The sequence below is a fragment of the Hylobates moloch genome, unplaced genomic scaffold (assembly GCF_009828535.3).
Source record: "Hylobates moloch isolate HMO894 unplaced genomic scaffold, HMol_V3 SCAFFOLD_4, whole genome shotgun sequence".
Lineage (NCBI taxonomy): Eukaryota > Metazoa > Chordata > Mammalia > Primates > Hylobatidae > Hylobates > Hylobates moloch.
Window position 1 is genome coordinate 161,382,142 of NW_026652279.1, and position 22,335 is coordinate 161,404,476.

The 22,335-nt window shown below is 45.8% G+C and overlaps 1 protein-coding gene across 3 annotated transcripts in view; it reads right to left on the reverse strand.

Annotated features, from left to right (window-relative positions):
- The window catches only part of GGACT (gamma-glutamylamine cyclotransferase), a 57,257-nt gene that overhangs the window by 4,494 nt on the left and 30,428 nt on the right, over positions 1-22,335 (reverse strand). Inside the window, exon 1 of one of the 3 annotated variants that reach the window (XM_032151221.2) lies at positions 12,651-12,724. The exons of the other annotated variants lie outside the window; for them this stretch is intronic. Within the exon in view, the coding sequence (XP_032007112.1) occupies positions 12,651-12,658 (8 nt within the window). The 5' untranslated portion in view covers positions 12,659-12,724. Of the gene's footprint in view, positions 1-12,650; positions 12,725-22,335 lie in introns of those variants that run through there. 3 annotated transcript variants of the gene reach the window in all.

Here is a 22,335-nt window from a genome sequence, read left to right on the forward strand (position 1 = left end):
GTCAGTGCGCTGTGATCCAGGTCCCCTGTGTGTGACTCGAGCTCTTCCCTGGAGGCTCTTAAGGGCTTCCTTTTATCCCTCAGATTCTAGAATTTTCTGATGATGTAGACTCTGTTTTCATTGAATGCTCCTTATCCTGGATTGCAGGGGGCATTTTCTTCCCCCTCCTTCCTCTTTGTTCTCTTTCTGGCTCTCCCAATATTCTGGCAGTGGAGGTCCTGATTTCAGCCTCCAATGCTCTCATTTTCTCCTTTCCTCCAGGTCTGTCTTATATTCTGCTTTATCTTACATTTCTTCTATTAAAATTTTTTTTGCCATGATATTTATTTCCAATATATATTTTTTCAACTTCCTGTTCATTCACAGGCTCAATACTTTTTTTTTTTTTTTTTAAGTTTTCTTCATTCCCTTCATTGCCTCCATTTCTCCTAACTCCCTCTTTTCTCTGTTTTGGTATCTGTGTTTCAAGAGATTTTCTTCACGTGTGATCTTGGCTGGAAAAGCTGAGCCACTCTTTGGAAGTGAGGCTGAGCTCTGTCAGGTGGCAGGCCTCACACGGGGCTCTGGGGAGAGGCGCTGGGAACTCTGCAGACTTTCCCCCAGTGCTCATTTTCAGGGTGCCACCTCACCACCACTCAGCTAGGCCTGTGTCCCCAGCACGGAGGTGTTCTTGTCAAGCTCTCCAGAAAGGAACCCGCCGTCCTCTGCCAGGTGTGAGGGGAGGCAGTGGGGTCTCCCTGCACCTTGTGCACACTCCCAGCCTTTCCGTTTCTTGGCCTGTCCTTGCCTCTGTGGCCTGCGGTTCTGGACTCCTCCAGCGTTGCAGACACTGCTCAGCTGACTGCTTGTCAGCCTCTCACTGTGCAGGAGCTTAAGTTTTGGGTGTCTCTAGGCTAAGTCAGCTGTCACTCACTTCTGTTTTCCGTCTTCCAGAAGCATGTCGCCCGCTTTCCTCCACTGTCCTTGTGGGTCGTTTGAGTAGCACTTAGGAGGAAGCTGGACACAGGGCCTGTCCTCCGTCTTCTCCCTTGCTGCACCGCCAGCCCTAGCCCCTTCCTCTGAGAGACTTGATGTGAGCCAGAAAGGAAGCGACAAGACAGAAACTGCTTGCTTAGAAGGATGGCAAGGAGGTTTTCTTCAGGTATAGGAGACTCAAGGGTATGTCAGGTCCCCATGAAGAAGCCAGGAAAGTAGCAATTGTGGCACCAGAGTGAGGGCTGGGTAGAGGGGATGGCTGGTGATAGCTGAAGGAGTCAGGCAGCGGGGAGGCAGAGAAAGGACTTGCTCTTCCTGCTGCTGAGACGAGAGAAAGGAAAGACGATGCAGCACTTGCAGGAAAAGGAAAGGCTAATGCAGCCATGCAGGGATGCCCTGTGCTAAGCGCTGGGCATGCAATGAGACTCCATGAAGCCACAGTGTCATTGAGGGGAGACAGACTTTCAGAGGGCGCCTCGTGGGAGACAGCTGCACAGCACAGGCACTCTCCCTCAGAAACCGCTCCTTCAGTAAGAGGTGGCAGCACCATCCACTCGGGCAGGGAGACTGCCGCCAGGCTGAGAACTTGCAAAATGGAAAGAAGTGAGAACAGTCCTATAGAAGAAGCACAGACTTTGGAACAGAGTTGTAAGAAGCCAGGACACAGCAGGTACTCGGCACGCAATGGTCATTGTTTTCACTATTCCAGGGATTCAACTGCAAAGGAAGAAAAATATTTCATCCAAGAGTGGACAAGCAGGCTTAGGACAGAGGTAGGAGGAGAAGAGAGTTGGAGGATGGTGTTTCTGAAGAAGGCTAATTCCCAGCAAGGACTTCTGGGACCTTGCTTACCGATGATGGAGGTTCACCTGGGTGTACTGGGTCCCACACTAAGTAGCCTGTGTCATCTCAGTTTTTTTAATGCTCTCAACTCTGTAAAGTAGGTGGTATTATCTTCATTTAACAGATGAAGAAACTAAGATGAGGGCTCTGGCCCAGAGCTGGTGAGAGGCAGCAGCAGGAACTGAACCTGGGCCTGCTGGACTCCAAAAGCCTCTCTGGCTCTGTCACTTGCACTGACCCCAAGGCCCAAGGGAGGTGACCCTGTCAAGTATGGTGTAGAACTCAGGCTCTGCAATGGCAGAGATGGTTTGCAAAGCACCCTGCACTTCCCTATGCTTTTTGTTCCCTACTTGTTTTAAATTTTATCTGATAAACCAAATCCTTCTCTGTATTTCCTGTTTTTTAATTTGTGGAGTTTTAAAAATTGTGATAAAATACACATAACATAAAATTTATCATAACTATTTTTAAGTGTTCAGTTCAGTAGTGTTAAGTATATTTGAGTTGTGAAAAACGTCTCCAGAACCTTTTCATCTTGCAAAACTGAAACTCTGTACCCATTAAACAATAACCATGGAAAGCAAAACCACAGATAAGGAGGAATTCCTGTTCTATGCTATTTTGATTACTGCAACTTTATGGTAAGTTTTAAAGTCAGGAAGTATGAGACCTCCAACATTGTTCTTTTTCAAGATCACATTGTCTATTTAAGGTCCTTTGATATTTCCATATAAATTTTTGGATTGGGTTTTCCTCTTTCTGCATTAAAGGATTGCATTAATCTGTAGATCACTTTAGGAAGTACTGACATCTGAACAATATTGTCTTCCAATCCATGAACATGGGATGTCTTTCCATTTATTTGTGTCCTCTTTAATTGCTTTCAGCAATGTGTTGTACTTTTCAGTGTAGACATCTTGCCTGCCTGGTTAAATTTATTCCTAAGTATTTTATTCTTTTTGATGCTATCATAAATGGAATAGTTTAATTGTCTTTTCAGATTGCTTATTGTTAGTGTATAAAAATGCAATAATTATTTGTGTGAATTTTATCTCCTGCAACTTCACTGAATTTGCTTATTAGTTCTAAAAGTTTTAAGGTGGAATTTTTACATTTTCTATACAGGACCATATTGTTTACAAATAGAGTTAATTTTACTTCTTACCTCTGACTTGGATGCCTTTTAAATTTTTTATTGCCTGATTGCTCCAGCTAGGACTCCCAGAACTATGTTCAATAGAATTGATGAAAGCAGCATCCTTTTCTTGTTCCTGATCTTAGAAGAAAAGCTTTCATTCTGGCATCACTGAGTATCATGTTAGCTGTGGGCTTTTCATATATTGCCTTTATGATGTTGAGGTAATTTCCTTCTGTTCCTTTGTTGAGTGTTTTTTATCATGAAGTTGTGTTGAATCTTGTCAAATGCGTTTTCTGTATCAATTGAAGTGATCGTGTGTTTTTTCCTTCATTCTGTTAATGTAGTGTATTACATTGATTGATTTTCTTATATTGAAACATCCTTGCATTCCAGGAACAAATCCCACTTGGCCACTGCATATAATCCTTTTAATGTGTTGTTGAATTCTGTTTGCTAGTGTGTTGTTTAGGATTTTGGCATCAATCTTCATCAAGAATATTAGTCTGTAGTTTTCTTTCTTGGAGTGTCTTTGGCCTTAGTATCAGGGTGATGCTCAACACTGAAATGTTCCTTCTTCATTCTTTAGAAGAGTTTCGGGAGGACTGGTGTGAATTCTGTAAATGTTTGGTAGAATTTACCAGTGAAGCCATCTGGTCCTGGGCTTTTCTTTTGGGGGAGATTTTTGACTGCTGCTTCAGTCTCTTTACTAGTTGTAGGTCTGTTCACTCTTGGTAGGTTGTGTCTTTCTAGGAATTTGTCCATTTCATCTAGGTTAGACAATTTGTTGGCATAATTGTTCATAATATTCTCTTGGCCTTTTTATTTCTGCAAGATGTGTTGTTCTGTAGGACGTAATGTTTTCTCATCCATTTCTGGTTTTAGTTATTTAGATCTTTTCTCTCTTTTTATTTAAGTTAAAGGTCTGTCAATGTTGTTAGTCTTTTCAAACAGCCAACTCTTGGTTTAACTGATTTTCTCTGTTGTTTAAAATTCTCTATTTTGTTTATCTCTGCTCTAATCATTATGTTCCTTTCCTTCTGCTAGCTTTGGGTTTTGTTTGTTGTTTTTTGAGCTTCTCATCTCCTTGTACTCTTGTTCCTTGTCTCTCATGTTCAGCCCATCTCCAAGGGCTGCTGTGAGGCTCACAACCAACAGGACACATGAAAAGTCTATGACGCTGGCCAGATGCCTCAGAACCACAGCAGAATGTGCCTGTGATTCATTCTGGCTGGGAGAATGTCAGGCGCCTCTTTGGGTGCACCAGGCCCCTGGGCCGGGCTGGGAGGGGTGACACCTTCTAAGAGCCACATGTTACTGTGTCTTCAACCCTGCCCCCTCTCACCATGCTAGTTTTTGTTTGTTTGTTTGTTTTTCCATGGCACAGGGTTAGAGTCAGAGTCTTAGATAAAATTTAAGGGCTTGGTTTAATGAGTAATGGTAAGAAACAGCTGTAGGCAAGCCATCTGAGTTTTTCCAGATTAAAACAAATATTTCTCTTGGTCTCTACCTTAATGTGAAGTAATTGCCCCCAAGTCAGCCCTGCTGCATCAGACACAGTGTGAGCCCAGCCCCTGCAGGGCCAGCATCAGGAAAGGCAACCTCAGAATTCTGTAGATGGGCATTTAGGGACAGAGTGCATGGCAAGTATCAAACAATCCACTGTGCCATAACAGGCCTGACTTGAGTTCCTGCCTCCACCTGTGAGCACCTGTGGGACTTTGGGGAAGTGATTTCAAGTCCCTGAGCTTCCATTTCCTCCTATGTACCCCCAAAGAGTTACCCTCCTCTGACTGCCGACTGTGCAGGCATGAGCACCTGATGAATGTGAATTCCCTCTTCCCCTTGGCCCTTCCTTATCCCTGCTCCCTCCTCAGGTCTCCACCTAACTCCATCCTTTATCAAGATCTTCTAGAAATATCTAGTAGCTATAGTCTTCTCAATGAAGCCCCGTAAAAAATAAAAATGAACACATTATAAGTGGGAGAGGGCATCAGGCATATCAAGTAGTGGTTGTGGCCTTAGTGATTTTCCAAAACCAAGAAAAATGCCTGGGAGGGTGATATTACATAGAAATGAAGGTGATTAGGCCACAGAAGGTTAATTCCAACTCTGGAAAATCAGTTCAGTAACTGTCTTCTGCAGAAGATAATAGCTTATTTCTGTAAAATAAAACCAAGCAATAAAAGTTAACCTTCATTTCTAGGAAATAATCCAGCCTGCTAGAATGACCAACTAAAATTTTCTACATTTTATGTACTGAATTCAATAGCATCCTTCATAACATAAAGTTAGTGTGAGAACACTACTTATGCAATAGAAAAGAAAATAGCCTGCATTTCTGGCTTCTGTCATAAGAAAAACTTCATTACCTTTCTGATTGTGTTTTGAACAACACACACAGATCCTAACAGGAAGAAGCTTGTCCCCATGGGGACTGAGCCAGGATCAGAGTTAAGCACTGAAACAAGCAATTAATTCCCCTTAGAGGATTAAGGCACTCAGGTTCACTTTGAATCAGAAAAGCGAATCAAGAATAAAATGGCATACAACCAAGAGGCTGCCAGTCCAACTTAGAGAACTGAAGAGCAACCCCGGGTGCACAGGAGAAGCAGAGCAGCCGCTGACCCCCCAGTAAGAAGACAGGTAGGGTTTGTTTCATGGGACAAGATCGTCCTTCATGACGCTGCAGAAACGTTGGGGAGAGCACGGTTTGTGCCCTAGGATGCTGGCCTTACTCTTAACAGATCCAGTCCACGAAAGTAAATCTAAAAAGCGTGTTCCAGCCTGCCACACCATCATCCCTCGTGCATGGATTTCCTCATAGCATCTTACTGTTAATACACAGAATCAAAGAAAGACATGCATGAGACCTTAACATCAGTTTGGAGAATTTTACTTTGGGTTCCTAGAGCCAATTCTGAGGGCACTGAACATCTCTGCAGATGTCGTTCCCTGATGCTGATGTGTTAAGAATAAGGGCGGCCTGCTGCTGTGGTCAGGATTCAGGCATCCTCCACTCTGGAAATCCAAGAGACCAAAGCTGAACCTCTGTCCCAAATCTAACTGGTTCGGACAATAGCGACATCCAGGGGACAGCACAGAGGTGGAACAGGCTCAGAGAGTCTCCAAAAGCTTTAGATCAGCAAAATCTGGTTTCCCATTGCCAATATTTGAGAAAATAAGAACACGCATGAGCTGTCCATCTGGCCGGGCGCTGCCTGAAATGCCTGTCACTCATTCAGCAGTTCTCCTCCTTGAAACGCAGTCCGTCTACAGTTTCATATTTCACCACTGAAGCAGAACTTGAAAGTGATTACGAGTCCTTTGCATAACTGTTAGATTTTTTCCGTGATTTCTTTTTTCTTAGCCACCTGGTGGCAAGAGTGTAAAAGGCAGGATTTAAGAGTTTATGATGATAGTTTACAAATCACAACCACTTCACATGCCTGGTACACATTTAAAAGCATGCATACGCAGACCAGGTGAACCGAACAAGGAAAGGGCTAGTGTTTAACTGTTCTTAAACTAACTTACAAAAGGATCTTAAAAAGACATCAGCTTCTTTTTTTTTGGAGACGGAGTCTCGCTCTGTCACCCAGGCTGGAGTGCAGTGGCACGATCTCGGCTCACTGCAACCTCCGCCTCCCGGGTTCAAGCGGTTCTCCTGCCTCAGCCTCCTAAGTAGCTGGGACTATAGGTGCCTGCCACCACGCCTGGCTAATTTTTGTATTTTTAGTACAGATGGGGTTTCACCATATTGGCCAGGCTGGTCTCGAACTCTTGACCTTGTGATCCGCCCGCCTCGGCCTCCCAAAGTGCTAGGATTGCAGGCATGAGCCACCACAGCTGGCCAACACCAGCTTCTAACATAAAACCCACCTTTATAAATGGTGCCTCAAGAAAATATTCATCTTTATATGAAAATTTCATGACAGGAGAAAATGTTAGTAAAATCTGTATGTCATCATGTCAAAGCATCTGTTTTTTCCACATGATAAATCAAGCCAGTAACAATGCATACTGCCAGTTGGCAAGTTAAGACTTTGTTAGAAAAAAGAAAATGATTTGGACTTGGGTAGCATGAAGCTCAGGCCCCTGCCAGAAGGGCTCTGCCACTGGCCAGGGAGAAATAGTTTCAGAATCATAAACTCCTGGTCCAGAAGATGGCCTGGCAAAGAGCTTATCTCTGTCTTTACATTTGCTGCGTTAATTTGCTTTTCTCATTCAACACCTCATGTCAAAATTGGCCCCAGCACATCCTGGGCCCACCAGACTCACGAAGGGCGTGGCGATCACGGCTGTACACTGGTTTCAAGGACACCAACTGCTGCTCTAGTCCTTCTGTGACCACCAGCAGCCCCACACTGTGCCAGCCCTGAGCAAAGGCAGCCATTCTACATGGTGGAGACGGAGTAAGAGTCACATGCGATGTTGTGCACATTTCCCCTAGAGAGGGTTTTTCTTATTTTATGGAAACCTTCTTGTGTCTCATCAAGTAGCCACTTCCCCTCCCTCCCCCACTGTAACATTATTTTCCCTGGAGAAAACACTGAGTGTCTGATATAGTTACATATTAATTCTTTAGAAGTTTCTTAGAACTGTAGGAAACAGGTGAAAAAACAAAATGCCTTGAACTTTCAACCTGTGCCTGGCCTGTGTGTGCGAGGCGGGCCCTAAGGTCACTCTTCCCCGCACGGCTCGGGGCAACGTGCCAGGGAGGGCTCGGGGCGCATCCTGTTGGCTCTTTGATGCTTTCATTTTGTCGCTTGCTAGTTTCTTTACAGCAAAGGCAAGGGCTTCCTGCTAAGGCAGACCCCTCACCAGCCCCACTGCATACCCCGGAAAAGTCCCTGGCAAAACACCTTTCTTCCATTATCTGCACAGGCCCCAGTAAAACGCTGGCGCCTTTGAAATCAGAGGCCAGGGTCTCCTCTCCACAGTTCGCTCAAGACACTGAACACTCACGGGTCTGTGAAATCAAACGGACACTTGGTCCCTGATGCCACCCCAGGTCTCCTGAACGCTCCTCAGCAACCATCCCTTGAGTTTTTACTCCTTGGCCATGCCAAATATAAATAACGATTTTTTTCATGCCATATCACTTTAAAGGCAATTGTGTTGCCACCTTTAAAATGTTCAGTGACCAACAACGCAGACATGGCCATCCCCTGCATCCCCATGTCTGCTTCAAGTATGGAAAGGAATCGCTGGAAAATCCCAAGATGCCAGGCCAGGGAACGAGCTCTATGCAAACAGGCAGGATGGAGAAACGGCCAGGGCCATGGCCCCAAATTCCAGGCAAGCAGCAGGAGCGGAGGTGCTGCCAGCCCCTGCTGCCTCCTGGTGTGACACTCAGAAGGCACAGCGGAGGCGGCAGCGGGAGCCAGAGCCAGGAACACATGCTGGGCAGGCGGCCAGCGGCCTGACACCGGAGATGCCGTCAACCTCGTCACACAGGGCCCTCAACCTGCGGGCATGGCCTCAGGAACCTGGCTCCACTTGCTGGACCTACCTGTGGCTCACGGGGGATCAACGCCACCCCCAAGGGAGAGCTCTGACTCCATGCCCACCCCATGCCAAGTGCTTTACTTAACATTCTTCACCTGGTGCTCCAAACCACATGGTGAGGCCGCTTCACTCCCAGCTTCTCCCCCATTTTGCAGATGGGGAAGCTGGGGCAGAGATGAAGTGACTCACACACAAGGCGACCCAGGCAAGGGCAGCAGAGCCTTCACATCTCCTTCCTGACCTCCACGTCCCAGGGCCCCTGGAGGAGGGCACCCCCCAACTGCCCCCAACCACTCCAGGGCCCCAGGCAGCCAGTGGCCTGGGCTGCCCTCATACCAGGCTCCAGTCACATCCGCCGTGGCCTCCTGAATCTAGAAGGTGCCCTCAGGGTTTATTAAGCACACCCCGGGCTGCCTGCCTGCCTGGCATATGCCATGGAACTGGCACTCAGAAGCTGCCACTATCCTGAAATTCCCGATTTTGTCTTTGTATTTTGTAAGTGAAGCGAAGCCTGCTGGAATAACACAGCACTCCTGTGAGTGGAGAGCCCAGGAGTGTGGGATCGTGGTGGACCCAGGGTGTGGAGTGTTCTGGCATTAGGGTGAGGCTTGGGTGAGCCGCTGCACTTCCCATTGCAAGCAGAACCTGTTCCCCCTGCAGAAGGAAGTAAGGGTTCGGAGAATTCAGACACCAAAGGCCCCATCATGTCCCTTCCTACACACGCGTCAGCCAACCACATACTCGGAAAATGACACAGAAAGCCAGGGCAACCTGCTGGGCCACCCAGAGTGCCTTTCTCCCTCTTTTCCTCCATCATCAATAGGTGAAGGCAGACAGTGTTGGTAGAACATGTGCACCTCAAGAGGTGAAAAACAGCTCAGTTAACTTTCTGATAAGAATGAAATAGCTGGCCGGGCACGGTGGCTCACGCCTGTAATCCCAGCACTTTGGGAGGCCGAGGCAGGCGGATCACGAGGACAGGAGATCAAGACCATCCTAGCTAACATGGTGAAACCCCATCTCTACTAAAAATACAAAAAAAAATTAGCTGGGCATGGTGGCGGGCGCCTATAAGTCCCAGCTACTTGGGAGGCTGAGGCAGGGGAATGGCGTGAACCCAGGAGGCGGAGCTTGCAGTGAGCCAAGATGGCGCCACTGCACACCGGCCTGGGCGACAGGGCAAGACTCTGTCTCAAAAAAAAAAAAAAAAAAAAAAAATGCATGTGTAAGTTATGAAAACTGTCATTTCTATGATTCCACGAGTTAAATGCACTGAAACTTAAAACTGATATTGCACAACATAAAGATGAATGAAAAACTCCATGCTGAGAATTTTGTAATAAGGAAATAGAGTGGGTGCGGTGGCTCATACCTGTAATCCCAGCATTTTGGGAGGCTAAGGTCAGGGGATCGCTTGAGCCCAGGGAGTCGAGGACACAGTAAGCCATAATCTCACCACTGCAGCATGGGCCTCAGAGTGAGACCCTGTCTCTGAATAAATAATAACAAATATGGAATACGTAATAAAATAATGTTTAGTTTTTAACAACTAAAACCCTCCATGCCAAGTTGCGAGGCTGAGCTGCGAGTCAGCAGAGGAAAGGGCTGCCGCCTCTTCTAGGTCCCTCGACTGCACCTTTTCTTGCGTTTCGAGCAAGGGTGTTGCATGGCCCATCCTCACGCCTCTAAACCACAGCTCCTCGAGGGCGAGGTCTCGCCTTCTCTTCCTTTCACCCCCCTACGTCATCTGGCACGGCCCAGGGCATGCAGTAGGCACTTCATAAATACTGCAGGAAGCCAAGGGGCCATCCCACTCAGCCCAGATTCCCAAAGAGGCACTGTGGGCCTTTGGGCTGTTGGGAATCCTTCAAGTTCTCCTTGTCTCTCAAACCCCACAGGTTCAAACACAGCCCTGGGGGCACATTCATAGGCCCTGGATTCAGTGCCGGCTCTGCCACCTCTTCCTTGCCACAAGAGAACCAGGTCTCCAGACCCTCAGACCAGGCCTGGGAGCAGGGCAGAAGTGGGACGTGCAGAGTAGCCAGGCGGGATGTAATCAGCCCCCATTACAGCCACTGACAATGAACCTGCAAAACTCACCTCCAGGGACAGCACCCAGACCAGAGGGGGTGGGGTATTCGCTGCTGCGGACACAGGGCCCTCTGGGGAGATGGAAATGCTCTTTATACTGATTGGGCAGTGGTTCCATGGGGGATACATTTGTCAAAATCATTGACCTATCTATGCGCTTAATCTGTGGATTTTGTTGTATGTAAATTATACCTCAAAAAAGGTGACCTAAAAACAAGACTGAATGAGCTCACGGGAGGCAGGCAGGCCCTGTGCAGGCCTGGTCTGCGCTTACTGTCACTGTCGGAGCTCAGCAGGCTTCATAGCCCCAAGTCAGAAGCTAAAGCTCCTCATCTTTTCTTTAGGGTTTCCACAAGTACCCAAGTCTGTCCAAAGCATTTCTACAGATTTGTGCTGGCTTCCCTTACACTCACTTGCCTTCTGGAGACATTCAATAAAACAAGACAAGAACGAGACATCTCTGGCAGCAGGGTCAAGGTCTAGCAGGCCCGGAGGCATGAGGTGGCCGTAATCCCTGCAGGCCTGGGCACTGGGGTGGAGACCAGGGCTTTCTCTGCCCACCCAGGGCCCCATGCACACCAGCTGCTGACTAAGCAGTGAGTTCCCACAAAGAAACACAGCAAACGGTTTGCCTTTTAGAGTATTTTTCCAGGCCTGCTGGAAGACGGTGCAGCAATCACACGCTGGCAGTTGCTCAAAATATGTTTATTCTGCCTGGGGCAGCAAAACCCCGGGCAGCTGGGAAAAGCCAAGAATCTGTGGCTTGTCCCAGCCCGCTCTCCACTTGTTAAATAGGACACCCAGGCCTGGCTGATGGCAGGCAACTTCTCGTCTACCTTGTGTGCTCCCAGAGGTCTGGATTGTTTCAACTCCGGCAGAAGGCAAGGGAGGCCTGGGAATGCCACCTGTGCCTTTCTGCTGTTCATTTTTCTAGAGCATGGCTGCTTTTCATTTGGAACCTTTGGGCTAGAAATACTTTGAGTTTGAAACAGGAATAAAATATATATTAGTGTTTTGTTTTTTAGAAACATCTTAAGGTTGTATTGATGAACATAGTTTTATATTACTGTTTTGTCTTCTTATGTGAGAAATAGAGAATCCAGCTTTAAGTTAGAAGAAGCACAAAACAATTACAAAATATCACAGTCATTCTCTTCTCTAGGTGGTTTGCTGACAGAATATTCTAGAAGGATAAGAATATATAAGAATAAGAAATTAAACCTACTTAAAAGTGAAGAAATACAAATTAAAGATACAGGTGAGGCCCCTGGCGAGGCTTGGGCCAGTGCACCCTGTATTTAGCAGCTTAGCCATCTGGTTGCTTTGGGAGGATCAAGTCCCCTGGAGAGGGACTGGACACAGTGGGTACAAAAATAGTGAGATCCCCATAAACAGGAACAATTATCTTGTGCCCTTAAAATTTAAAATTAAAAAAATTTAAGAACTGAGAGCTGATAAACAGAGGTCAAAGCCACACTCCTGTCAAACATCTGGGAAGAGGCCTGCCTGATCCAGGCCAAGCAAGGCAAAGCTACAACAGGGTGGGTTAGACTGCAGGCACATCCAGGGGACACAGGGTCCACAGGAGAGCCAACCAAGGATGCCACCACCCAACATGTGGAGCAGAATAAATGCATCAGCATGAATTAGTCAAAGTATTTCGGAGAATAATTTCAAAGATAACCACCAAATACAACTGCAAGATGTCAAATTTAAAATCCCTAGGAATGCCACCTCCACTATGCATGGAGCCTGAGCACAGCTTAGAAACCACCACCCATGGACTAGGAGCAAGGGCTTGCGGCTGTAATCCCAGCACTTTGGCAGGCTGAGGCGGGTGGATCACCTGAGGTCAGGAGTTCGAGACCAGCCAAACATGGTGAAGCCCCGTCTCTACTAAAAACAAAATTAGCCAGATGTGGTGGGTGCCTGTAATCCTAGCTACACCAGGAGGCTGAGGCAGGAGAATCACTTGAACCTGGGAGGTGGAGGTTGCAGTGAGCCGAGATTGTGCCATTGCACTCCAGCCTGGGCAACAAGAGTGAAACTCCACCTCAATAAATAAATAAACAAACAGCCACCCATGTGGCCCTACCTGCTCATCTGTCCACTTCAAACCAGCACAGCGTCATTCTAACCCAGGGCTCACTGCTGGTTGGCACTGCCAGCCAGGGCCCCACACCCCACTGCCCAGAAACATGAAATCAGGAGCTAAAAGGAACCCAACTGGCCACTGAAAACTGGGCAGTAAGTTGTATCATAGCTACCTTGTCTCCTGTGCCAGCAGCAGGGAGCTGGGTCAGGGCCCAGCCAGACTCTGCCTCCAGCGGGTTCTGTAAGGCAGGACTCCTTTTGGTAGTAATAACAGGTTTGCCTTCAGCATCACCTTTCGCTAAGAATATTGTTAAAACCAGTTTAAACCCTCCAAAAAGATGCTCACTACCTGGAGATCATATAGCCAGAGGTGGCAGATAAACGAAAGGAAAGCAACTCTAGAAAAGTCCATTGCTTACGTCAGTGCACCCAAGGAGATGAGACCTTATCCCCAACATACGTGGGCACACGCACACGATGCCATTTTCACACATTTGAAAAAAATAAACATTTTTAAAGATAAAAGCATAGAATTCAAAATTAAGCCTGATTAAGTTTTTTTGTACGAATTATCTTGTTCCCAAAGCATTCAAATCCTTTCAGTGCTTGTATAATTACCCCAAGTTAAATTCAATTAAAATGGCTGAGAGCGAAGTTAAGACTGAACTACAAGGAAGAAGGGAGCAGGGGAGGCAATTCGGCACGTGTCCCTGAACGAGCTTCTACACCCCCTGCACAGAGTGGGTCCATCTGCCACGTTCCTGTGAGTCCTAAACGCACGGCCGGCCACTGTGTGCTGGCCGGACAGCCTGAATTCTGAGGCCAAAACTTGCAGAAAAAGGCATTGAGCTGGAGGGACTGGCCCTTCTAAGGAAACTGGATGCGCTGAAGGAATTAAATCCGAGCCGATTATACTCTATACACACACACACACACACACACACACACACACACACACACACACACACCCCACTTTTAAAAGCTCCATTATAGCCAGAAACCACTGACGAAAGCCAGGCCAGGCTGCAGCCAAACACGCCAGTCTTTGGGTTTACAACTCCTTGGCCTCCCCAGTGTTGGGGGTGGATCCCAGGACCCTAGATATTATTTAAAAGCACATTTGGGTATATACTTGGCTTTTGAAAAAGCACTTAAAGGCCCACGCACAGGCCACTCCCGAGACAGCGGAATGCCCCGGGAGAACGTGCAAAGCCCTCGCTGTTGCTGTGTGGTTATTAGGGAGAGGGGAGGCTTCTCCAACTGAGGCGCTTTCTCCAATCCACTTGCTTCAGAAACAGCAGAACAGCTGCTTTGTTTTTCATTATGGAGTTGTTTTTTCCCTCCCCAAATTTACAGTGTTCTTTCAGTCATGAAGTTAAAATCATGTTTACTCAGCCATTTTCTGAATTGAACAGCTCAAACATGTGAGGCATTTAACTTTTTTGGGAGGAGTATATAAAAGTTTTATCATTTCTCTCATCCAAAACTACTTTCTTAATTAAAAAACAACAAGGCCAGGCACGGTGGCTCATGCCTGTAATCCCAGCACTTTGGGAGGCCAAGGCGGGTGGATCATGAGGTCAGGAGATTGAGACCATCCTGGCTAACATGGTGAAACCCCATCTCTACTAAAAATACAAAAAATTAGCAGGGTGTGGTGGCGGGCGCCTGTAGTCCCAGCTACTCGGGAGGCTGAGGCAGGAGAATGGCGTGAACTCGGGAGGCAGAGCTTGCAGTGAGCCGAGATCGTGCCACTGTACTCCAGCCTGGGTGACAGAGCGAGACTCCGTCTCAAAAACAACAACAACAACAACAACGAAACCAAAAAAAAACACAACAAAACAAAAAAAACAACCCATATAAACAGAGAGGATAAAACCAAGGATGCTCTCCTCTCTGCCCCTAAGCTGTCCAAGCCAAGAAAACCTTTTCCACAGGTTGGGACCAGCACCCATGGCAAGGTGAGGAGGCCACTAGCCTCTTCCCACCTGCCAGAACTGTTATTAACAGACTTCCCCTCAGCTCCCAGGAACTTCCCAGAAAAGAAGGAAAAAGGGATTTCTCCTGGGGGCCATGCTTCAGTAACCACAAAATAGCTAAGGGGTAACTAAAGTCCTAGTTGAAGCACCTTAAAAATGTTCAACTCTTTACTGGCCCTTTGAATGGGTCCCCTAAAATCCAGGACCCCCAGGCTGTGCTGTTCAGGGAGCACCTTTGCCCAGGCAGAGGAGGGCTGAGGAGCGGGGCACGGTTGCCCAAAGAAGGTGCTCCCATCCCTTGGATGTTCAGGGTTTTTCTTTAAAATTCATGCAAACTTGGCGTTGTTTTAATGTAACAGTGATTATACTTATTTTCAGGTTAAGGAATTTCTCTCCCTTCCCTTTGCCCCCATCTAAAGGCAATTCCCTAGGGAGCAGGTCTCTGTCTCTCAGAGGGGACAAGACCAGTACAGAGAGGTAGGCTATACCTCCTCCCCTGGCCTAGCACCCCAGAAGGAAAGGAGGGAATGCCTGGTTGGGGTAGCTCCCTGTGGGCACACTCCCTCTAGACCATGCTGGCTCTACAGCCACCAGCACTGGAGGGGCCCTTGACCCTTCTCCCAGCCACGTGCAGGGCAAGCTTCGAGTGTGGTCCAGGCCAGATCTCTCAGGAAGGCAAAGCCTGGTGGAAACTTGCCCTATGAATTTCTAATTTCCCCAGGAGAGAAGAAGAAAATTCATTGGATGGGGGCTGTCAGGGGCTCTCCAGGAACTGATTTTGTTCTCTCCTGGGGAAATGAGGAATTCACTAACTAGGCCTCCAACAGCCCCGTGACGAGGCAGGTGTTACTGTCCCATCACACACATGGGAAACTGAGGCTCAGAAGAGTTATTTAACTGACACAGCAAAGCTGTTATGGGCTGGATTTAAGCCAGGGCTTGATCCAAAATCCACACGCCATCCCCCAACGAACTCTGTGGTCAACTAGGAGAAACAGATGGGGAAATTCTCTGTTGAAGAAGAGACTGAAGCTCTAGCTGGTTCTCCCAGCAAACACAACCATTCTGAGACGTAAAGACGGTGACCTGTCACGAGCCTTGTTGTCAATCCCCACCTATTGTTCCTGTGCAAGGGGCTATGCTTTGAGTCCTTTTCTTTCCGACTTTAAAAACCAAAGCTAGATGTAAAGGTTTTCTAAGGCAAGGAGTGGCTGCCATCCACTTAATGTTTCTGTTAAGATCATCTGCCCAGTGCTCAGGACGTCCAGGCTGGCTGACAGGCCATTCATTCATTCACTCATTCAGGAGGTACTGAGCATCTACGACGGGCCAGGCATCCAAAGACAGAAAAAGCAACAGTCCTTGTTCATAAAAAGCTGCAGCCTGGTGGGGTGGCAGAGACGCTGAGTGCTGATGAGAGGACACTCTAGAGTGGGGACAATGAGTCCTGCATCAGGACCAGGTGTCAAGTGTCCTGCAGGAGAGGGCGACCCAGGCAAGCAGTACAGCCTCTGGGGATACCCAGGAGCAGGCAGGCCAGGTGGCGGGTGGCTGGGGAGGGGAGGGGGACCTGAGCAGAGGAGATGGTGGGCTGTTGGGGGAACAGTAAGCATGCCAGCAGGCAGGGTGAGGCAGGGCCCAGGCCTCCAAGGGCCTTCCATGGTATCTTATGGAGCCAGATTTCGGCTTCTGTGTGATGAGAGCCATTCGAGGGTATTAAGCCTGGGAGGTGCATGGTAAGATCTGGGTTTTAAAATATTGTGCAGTGAATCCCCGGGGAAGACTGCGTGGCAGTTCTATGAAAGCTGAGCCTGTGTGTCCTCAAGGACCGGCAATTCCACTCCTGGGCAGATGCACAGCAAAAATGTGAACGCAGGTTCACCAAAATGGCACAAATGGGAATGTGCTGGTCAGCACCAGGTGTCATATCCCCAAACCAGACACAACTGAAATGTCCACCAACAGTCAAATGGGCCAGTCAACTGTGGTATACCTGGGATACTCTATGGCAACAAGAATGAATAGGGGCAGCAACACGATGGCATTCACCATGAGCAGCACCACCTGAAAGCGGCCAGACAACGGTACACTCTGCAGGACAAGTTTACCTGAAGGTAAAGAAGTAACAGGCCAGGCGTGGTGGCTCACACCTGTAATCCCGGCACTTTGGGAGGCTGAGCCAGCCGGATCATGAGGTCAGGAGTTTGAGACCAGCCTGGCCAATAAGGTGAAACCTCATCTCTACTAAAAATACAAAAATTAGCCAGGCGTGGTGGTGTGCACCTGTAGTCCCAGCTACTCAGGAAGTTGAGGCAGAAGAATCACTTGCACCCATGAGGCAGAGGTTGCAGTGAGCTGAGATTGCCCCACTGCACTCCAGCGGGGGTGACAGAGCGAGACTCCATCTCAAAAAAAAAAAAAAAAAAAAAAAGTAGTAACAGCCAAAACGAACCTCTGTGCCAGGGGCCAGGTACACAGTGTGTCCACAGGAATCTTGCACTCTTCTAATGTATGGTATACTTTCATAAAATGTACACTAAGCCTTAAAAACACAGAGTAACAGTAGAGGATGGATTTGTCAAGGGCCAGAGCTACACAAAGCAAACACAATGAACAAAGATACATAATTAATTACTACATATAGTTAGTACTACACAGAATTAAGTGGAATTCAGAGGAGATGGAGATCAAAGGCTTCATGGACATTGCCTGGCCTGAACTGGACACAGAAACCAGATACTTCCCAGGTCTTGAGATGGACAGTTGCCCACCCTTCCTTTATGTTCCCCCAGGGGATGAAAGCCAAGGTAGATTTCTCAGGGGTTCAGAGAGTTCCAAGTCATCATTTAGTCCTCTCAGATTGAAGAAACTCCTATTGCAGAAAAGTTAAATGATACCAACTAGAAGCAGACAGATCCAGAATGTGAGGCATTTTAGGGGAGAAATGATTATAAGACAGTTTATTGCATTAGAAAAAGTGAGGGTGATTTCCCTTACATTAACGATTTCAGGTACAGCCATGGGTAAATGTACAGACCTTGTTTGGATTCTGATTTGAAGATGTTACCTATACACAATGACATTTTTGAGACACTTAGGAATATCTTATAGGTGTATCTAGGTAATAAAAGAGTCTACCAAGGAATCACGATTAATATTTTAAGGTATGATAATGGCATTGTGGTCCTGTAAGAAAATATCCTTATTTTTTAGAGATGCATATGGAAGTATCCAGCATTTGAGAAATATCATGTCTGGAACATACTTTAAAATACGTCAGCATATCAAAGAAAAGAGGGAATTGATAAGGCAAGTGTGCAAAGGCTTGATAGTTATTGAAACTGGGTGATGGATATATGAGAATCATTGTACTGCTCTATTACTTTTATAGGTAAACGAGAGAGAGAGAAAAGAAATCATCAGTATAATAAATCAAGGAGGGAACATCACTATAAAACAAACGTTAAAGGATAATAAGGGAACATAATGAACAACATTATACCAATAAATTCTACAACTTAACTGAAATGGAAAAATTCCTCAAAAGGTCTAAAGTATCAAAGCTCACTCAAGAAGAAGTAGATAACCTGCAAAACCCTGTATCTACTCACAGTTAAAAACCCTTGCCCAGAGGCAGGTGGCTTCATTGGTGAAATCTATTGAACACTTAAGGAAGAAATAATACCAATGTTTTCCAATAAATACCAAACAATTTTCCAGAAAATCAAAGAGGAAGGAGCACTTCTCAACTCCTTTTATGAAGCCACTAGTACCTGATACCAAATCAAAGACATTGGTAGAAAAGAAAATTATGGCCAGGCATGGTAACTCATGCCTGTAATCCCAGCACTTTGGGAGGCCAAAGCAGGTGGACTGCTGGAGTCCAGGAGTTTCAGACCAGCCTGGGCAACATGGCAAAACCCTGTCTGTACAAAAAATACAAAAAATTACGTGGGCATGGTGGTGCGTGCCTGTAGTCAGTCCCAGCTACTTGGGAGGCTGAGGTGGGAGGATCACCTGAGCCCAGGAGGTCGAGGCTGCAGTGAGCTGTGATTGTGCCATTGTACTCCAGCCTGCATGACAGAGTGAGACCCCATCTCAGATTTTTTTTAAAAAGAAAAAAATCTGAGATGGGGTCTCACTCTGTCATGCAGGCTGGATTTTTTTTAAAAGAAAAAAATCTGGGTATGGTGGCTCACACGTGTAATCCTAGCACTTTGGGAGACAGGGCAGGAGGATCATCTGCCAGCAGTTAAAGACCAGCCTGAGCAACAGAGAGAGACCCCGTCTCAATAAATAAAAAAAAAAAGAAAAGAAAAAATTACAGGCCACTGTCCATCATAAACATAAATGTAAGAGTCTTGAACAAATACTAACAAAATTCAACAATATGTTAAAAGGCTAATACATCATTACTAACGTTTCATCCTAGGAATGCAACGTAGTTTAATATTTAAAAATCAGTCAATGTACTGCCATAGAAACAGATTAAAATGGAAAAACCACATGATGATCTCAATAAATACAGGATAAGCACTTGACAAAATTCAGCAAATTTGAGATAAAAATTCTTAGCAAACTGGAAATCAAAGAGGACATCCTCGATCTACTAAAAAGGCTAAGTCTCTGAAAAACCTACAGCTAACATCCTTCTCTTTGTAGTGAATAATCAAGTACTTTCCCTTGAGATTGGATGCAAGGCAAGGACGTCCACTCTTCCTACTTCTAAATCCTGGAGGTTCTAGCCAGGCTAATAAAGGAAGAAAAAGAAATAAAAGGCATACACTTCAGAAAGAAAGAAAACTATCTCTTGCAGTTAACGTAACTGTCAGTGTAGAAAATCCTAAGAAAATCTACCAAAAGGTTACTAGAACTAATGAGGTTAGCAAGGTTTTAGGATATAAGGCCAATATACAAAAATCAGTTGTATTTGTATATTCTAGCAGGGGAAAACTGGAACTTGAAATTTAAAAATCCACTATCATTTATAGTATCACCAAAAAATCTGAAATACTTAGGGTCCAACTGAACAAAATATGTGCAAGACCTGTGCACTGAAAATTCCAAACACTGATGAATTTTAGTATCTAAATAAATGGAGAAATATACCATGTTTTGATGGATAACTTTTTTTTTTTTTTTTTGAGACGGAGTCTCGCTGTCGCCCAGGCTAGAATGCAGTGGCGCGATGTCGGCTCACTGCAGGCTCCGCCCCCCGGGGTTCACGCCATTCTCCTGCCTCAGCCCCCCCCCCCGCGTAGCTGGGAACTACAGGCGCCCGCCACCGCGCCCGCCACCACGCCCGGCTAATATTTTGTATTTTTAGTAGAGATGGGGTTTCACCGTGTTAGCCAGGATGATCTCGATCTCCTGACCTCGTGATCCTCCTGCCTCGGCCTCCTAAAGTGCTGGGATTATAAGCGTGAGCCACCATGATGGATAATTTTCACAGTTAATTCTCCCCAAATTGAGTTAGACATTCAACATAATCTTAATGAAAATCCCAGGGTTTTTTTTTTTTTTTGGTAGAAATTGATGAGCTAATTCTAAAATTTATATAAAAGATAACTTAAAGAGTGTAACTGGATTGTTTATAACTCAAAGGATAAATGCTTGAGGGGATGGATACCCCATTCTCCATGATGTGCGTATTTCACATTGCATGCTTGTATCAAAACATCTCATGTACCCCATAAATATACACATCTAATATGTACCCACAAAAATTAAAAATAAAAAATAAACATTTGAAGGATCTAGAATAGCCAAAACAACACTGAAAAAGCTAAACAAAGTTTCTCTTTTTTTTGAGGTGGAGTCTTGCTCTGTTGCCCAGGCTGGAGTGCAGTGGTGCAATCTTGGCTCACTGCAACCTCCACCTCCCAGGTTCAAGCGATTCTCATGCCTCAGCCTCCCAAGCAGCTGGGACTACAGGCATGCACCACCATGCCTGGCTAATGTTTTTCTATTTTTAGTAGAGACGGAGTTTTGCCATGTTGGCCAGATGGGTCTCAAACTCCTAGCCTTAAGTGATCTGCCAGCCTTGGCCTCCTAAAGTGCTGGGATTACAGGCTTTAGCCACCATGCCCAGCCCAAAGTTTCTATTTCAATACTTACTACAAAGTTACAATAAACAAGACAGTGTGGAATTAGAGCAAAGATATGCATTAAGGTTGATGGAACATTCTTTTTGAGATAACGTGATATGTTATTAGTGGTGCGGGCTGCACAACTTTGTGAAAATACTAAGACCCACTTACTTGTATACTTTAAAGTGGTGACTTTTCTGTTGTGTGAATTACTTCAATTAAAAAACAAAAACTAGTTAAAAAAAATCAATGGTACAGAACACAGTCCAGAAGTAGACCCCTACTTGTAGGGTCAACTGTTTTCAATAAAGATGCCAAAGTAATTCAATGGGGAATCTATAGACTTCTAAACGAATGGTGCTGGAACAACTGCACATCCATATGCAAAAAAAAAATAGATTTTTACAAACCTCTTATCTCACTCTTAACTCAAAATGTATCCAAATATAAGAGTTAAACTTTCTAGAAATCTTTTGATAGGACACAAAAAGCACAAATAATAAAAAGAAAACATGAATAAGTTTTGACTTCAGAATTTAAAACACCTACTCTCAAAAGACTCAGGTGAGTAAATGAAAATGCAAATGTAGACAGAGAAAATATCTACAAAATAGCTATCTGATAAAGGACTGTTATCCAGAATATACAAAGAACTCTCACACCTCAAGAAGAAGAAAAACAATCCAATTAAAAGTGGGCACAAACAATCCAATTAAAAGTGGGCAAAACAAAGGCTGGGCGCGGTGGCTCACACCTGTAACCCCAGCACTTTGGGAGGCCGAGGCGGGCGGATCACCTTTCGGGAGTTCGAGACCAGCCTGACCAACATGGAGAAACCCAGTCTCTACTAAAAATACAAAATTAGCCGGATGTGGTGGTACATGCCTGTAATCCCAGCTACTCGCGAGGCTGAGGCAGGAGAATTGCTTGAACCCAGGAGGCAGAGGTTGCAGTGAGCCGAGATCGTGCCACTGCGCTCCAGCCTGGGCAAGAGGAGTGAAAAACTCCGTCCCCCCCAAAAAAAAAAAAAAAAAGTGGGCAAAACAGCCAGGTGCTGTAGTCCTAGCTATTTGGGAGGGTGAGGCAGGAGGACTGCTTGAGCCCAGGAGTCAGAGACCAGCCTGGGAAACACAGCAAGACTACCTCTCCAAAAAAACCAAAACCAAACAAACAAAATGTGCAAAAGATTTAAACTGACACTTTACCAAAGACCTATGAATCTCATGTAAGCACATGAACAGATGGATGCTCACTATCATTAGTTATTAGGGAAATGCAAATAAAAACCACAAAGAGATACCATTAGAGTGGCTAACATTGAAAAGACTATTAATACCAAGTGTTGGCAAGATGTAGAGTAACTGAAATTCTCATACATTGCTTCTGGGAATTCAGAATGGTACAGCAACTCTGGAAAGCAGTTTGACAGTGTCTTTAAAGTTAAACATACATTTACCATACAACCCAGCAATTTCATTTTGGGGAATAGACCCAAGATAAATGAACTCATATATCCACATAAAGACCTGTACATGACTGGAGGATGCTATGTGAAGTGAAATAAGCCAGGCATAGAAAGACAGATACTGTATGTTCCTGCTCACATGTGGAATCTGAA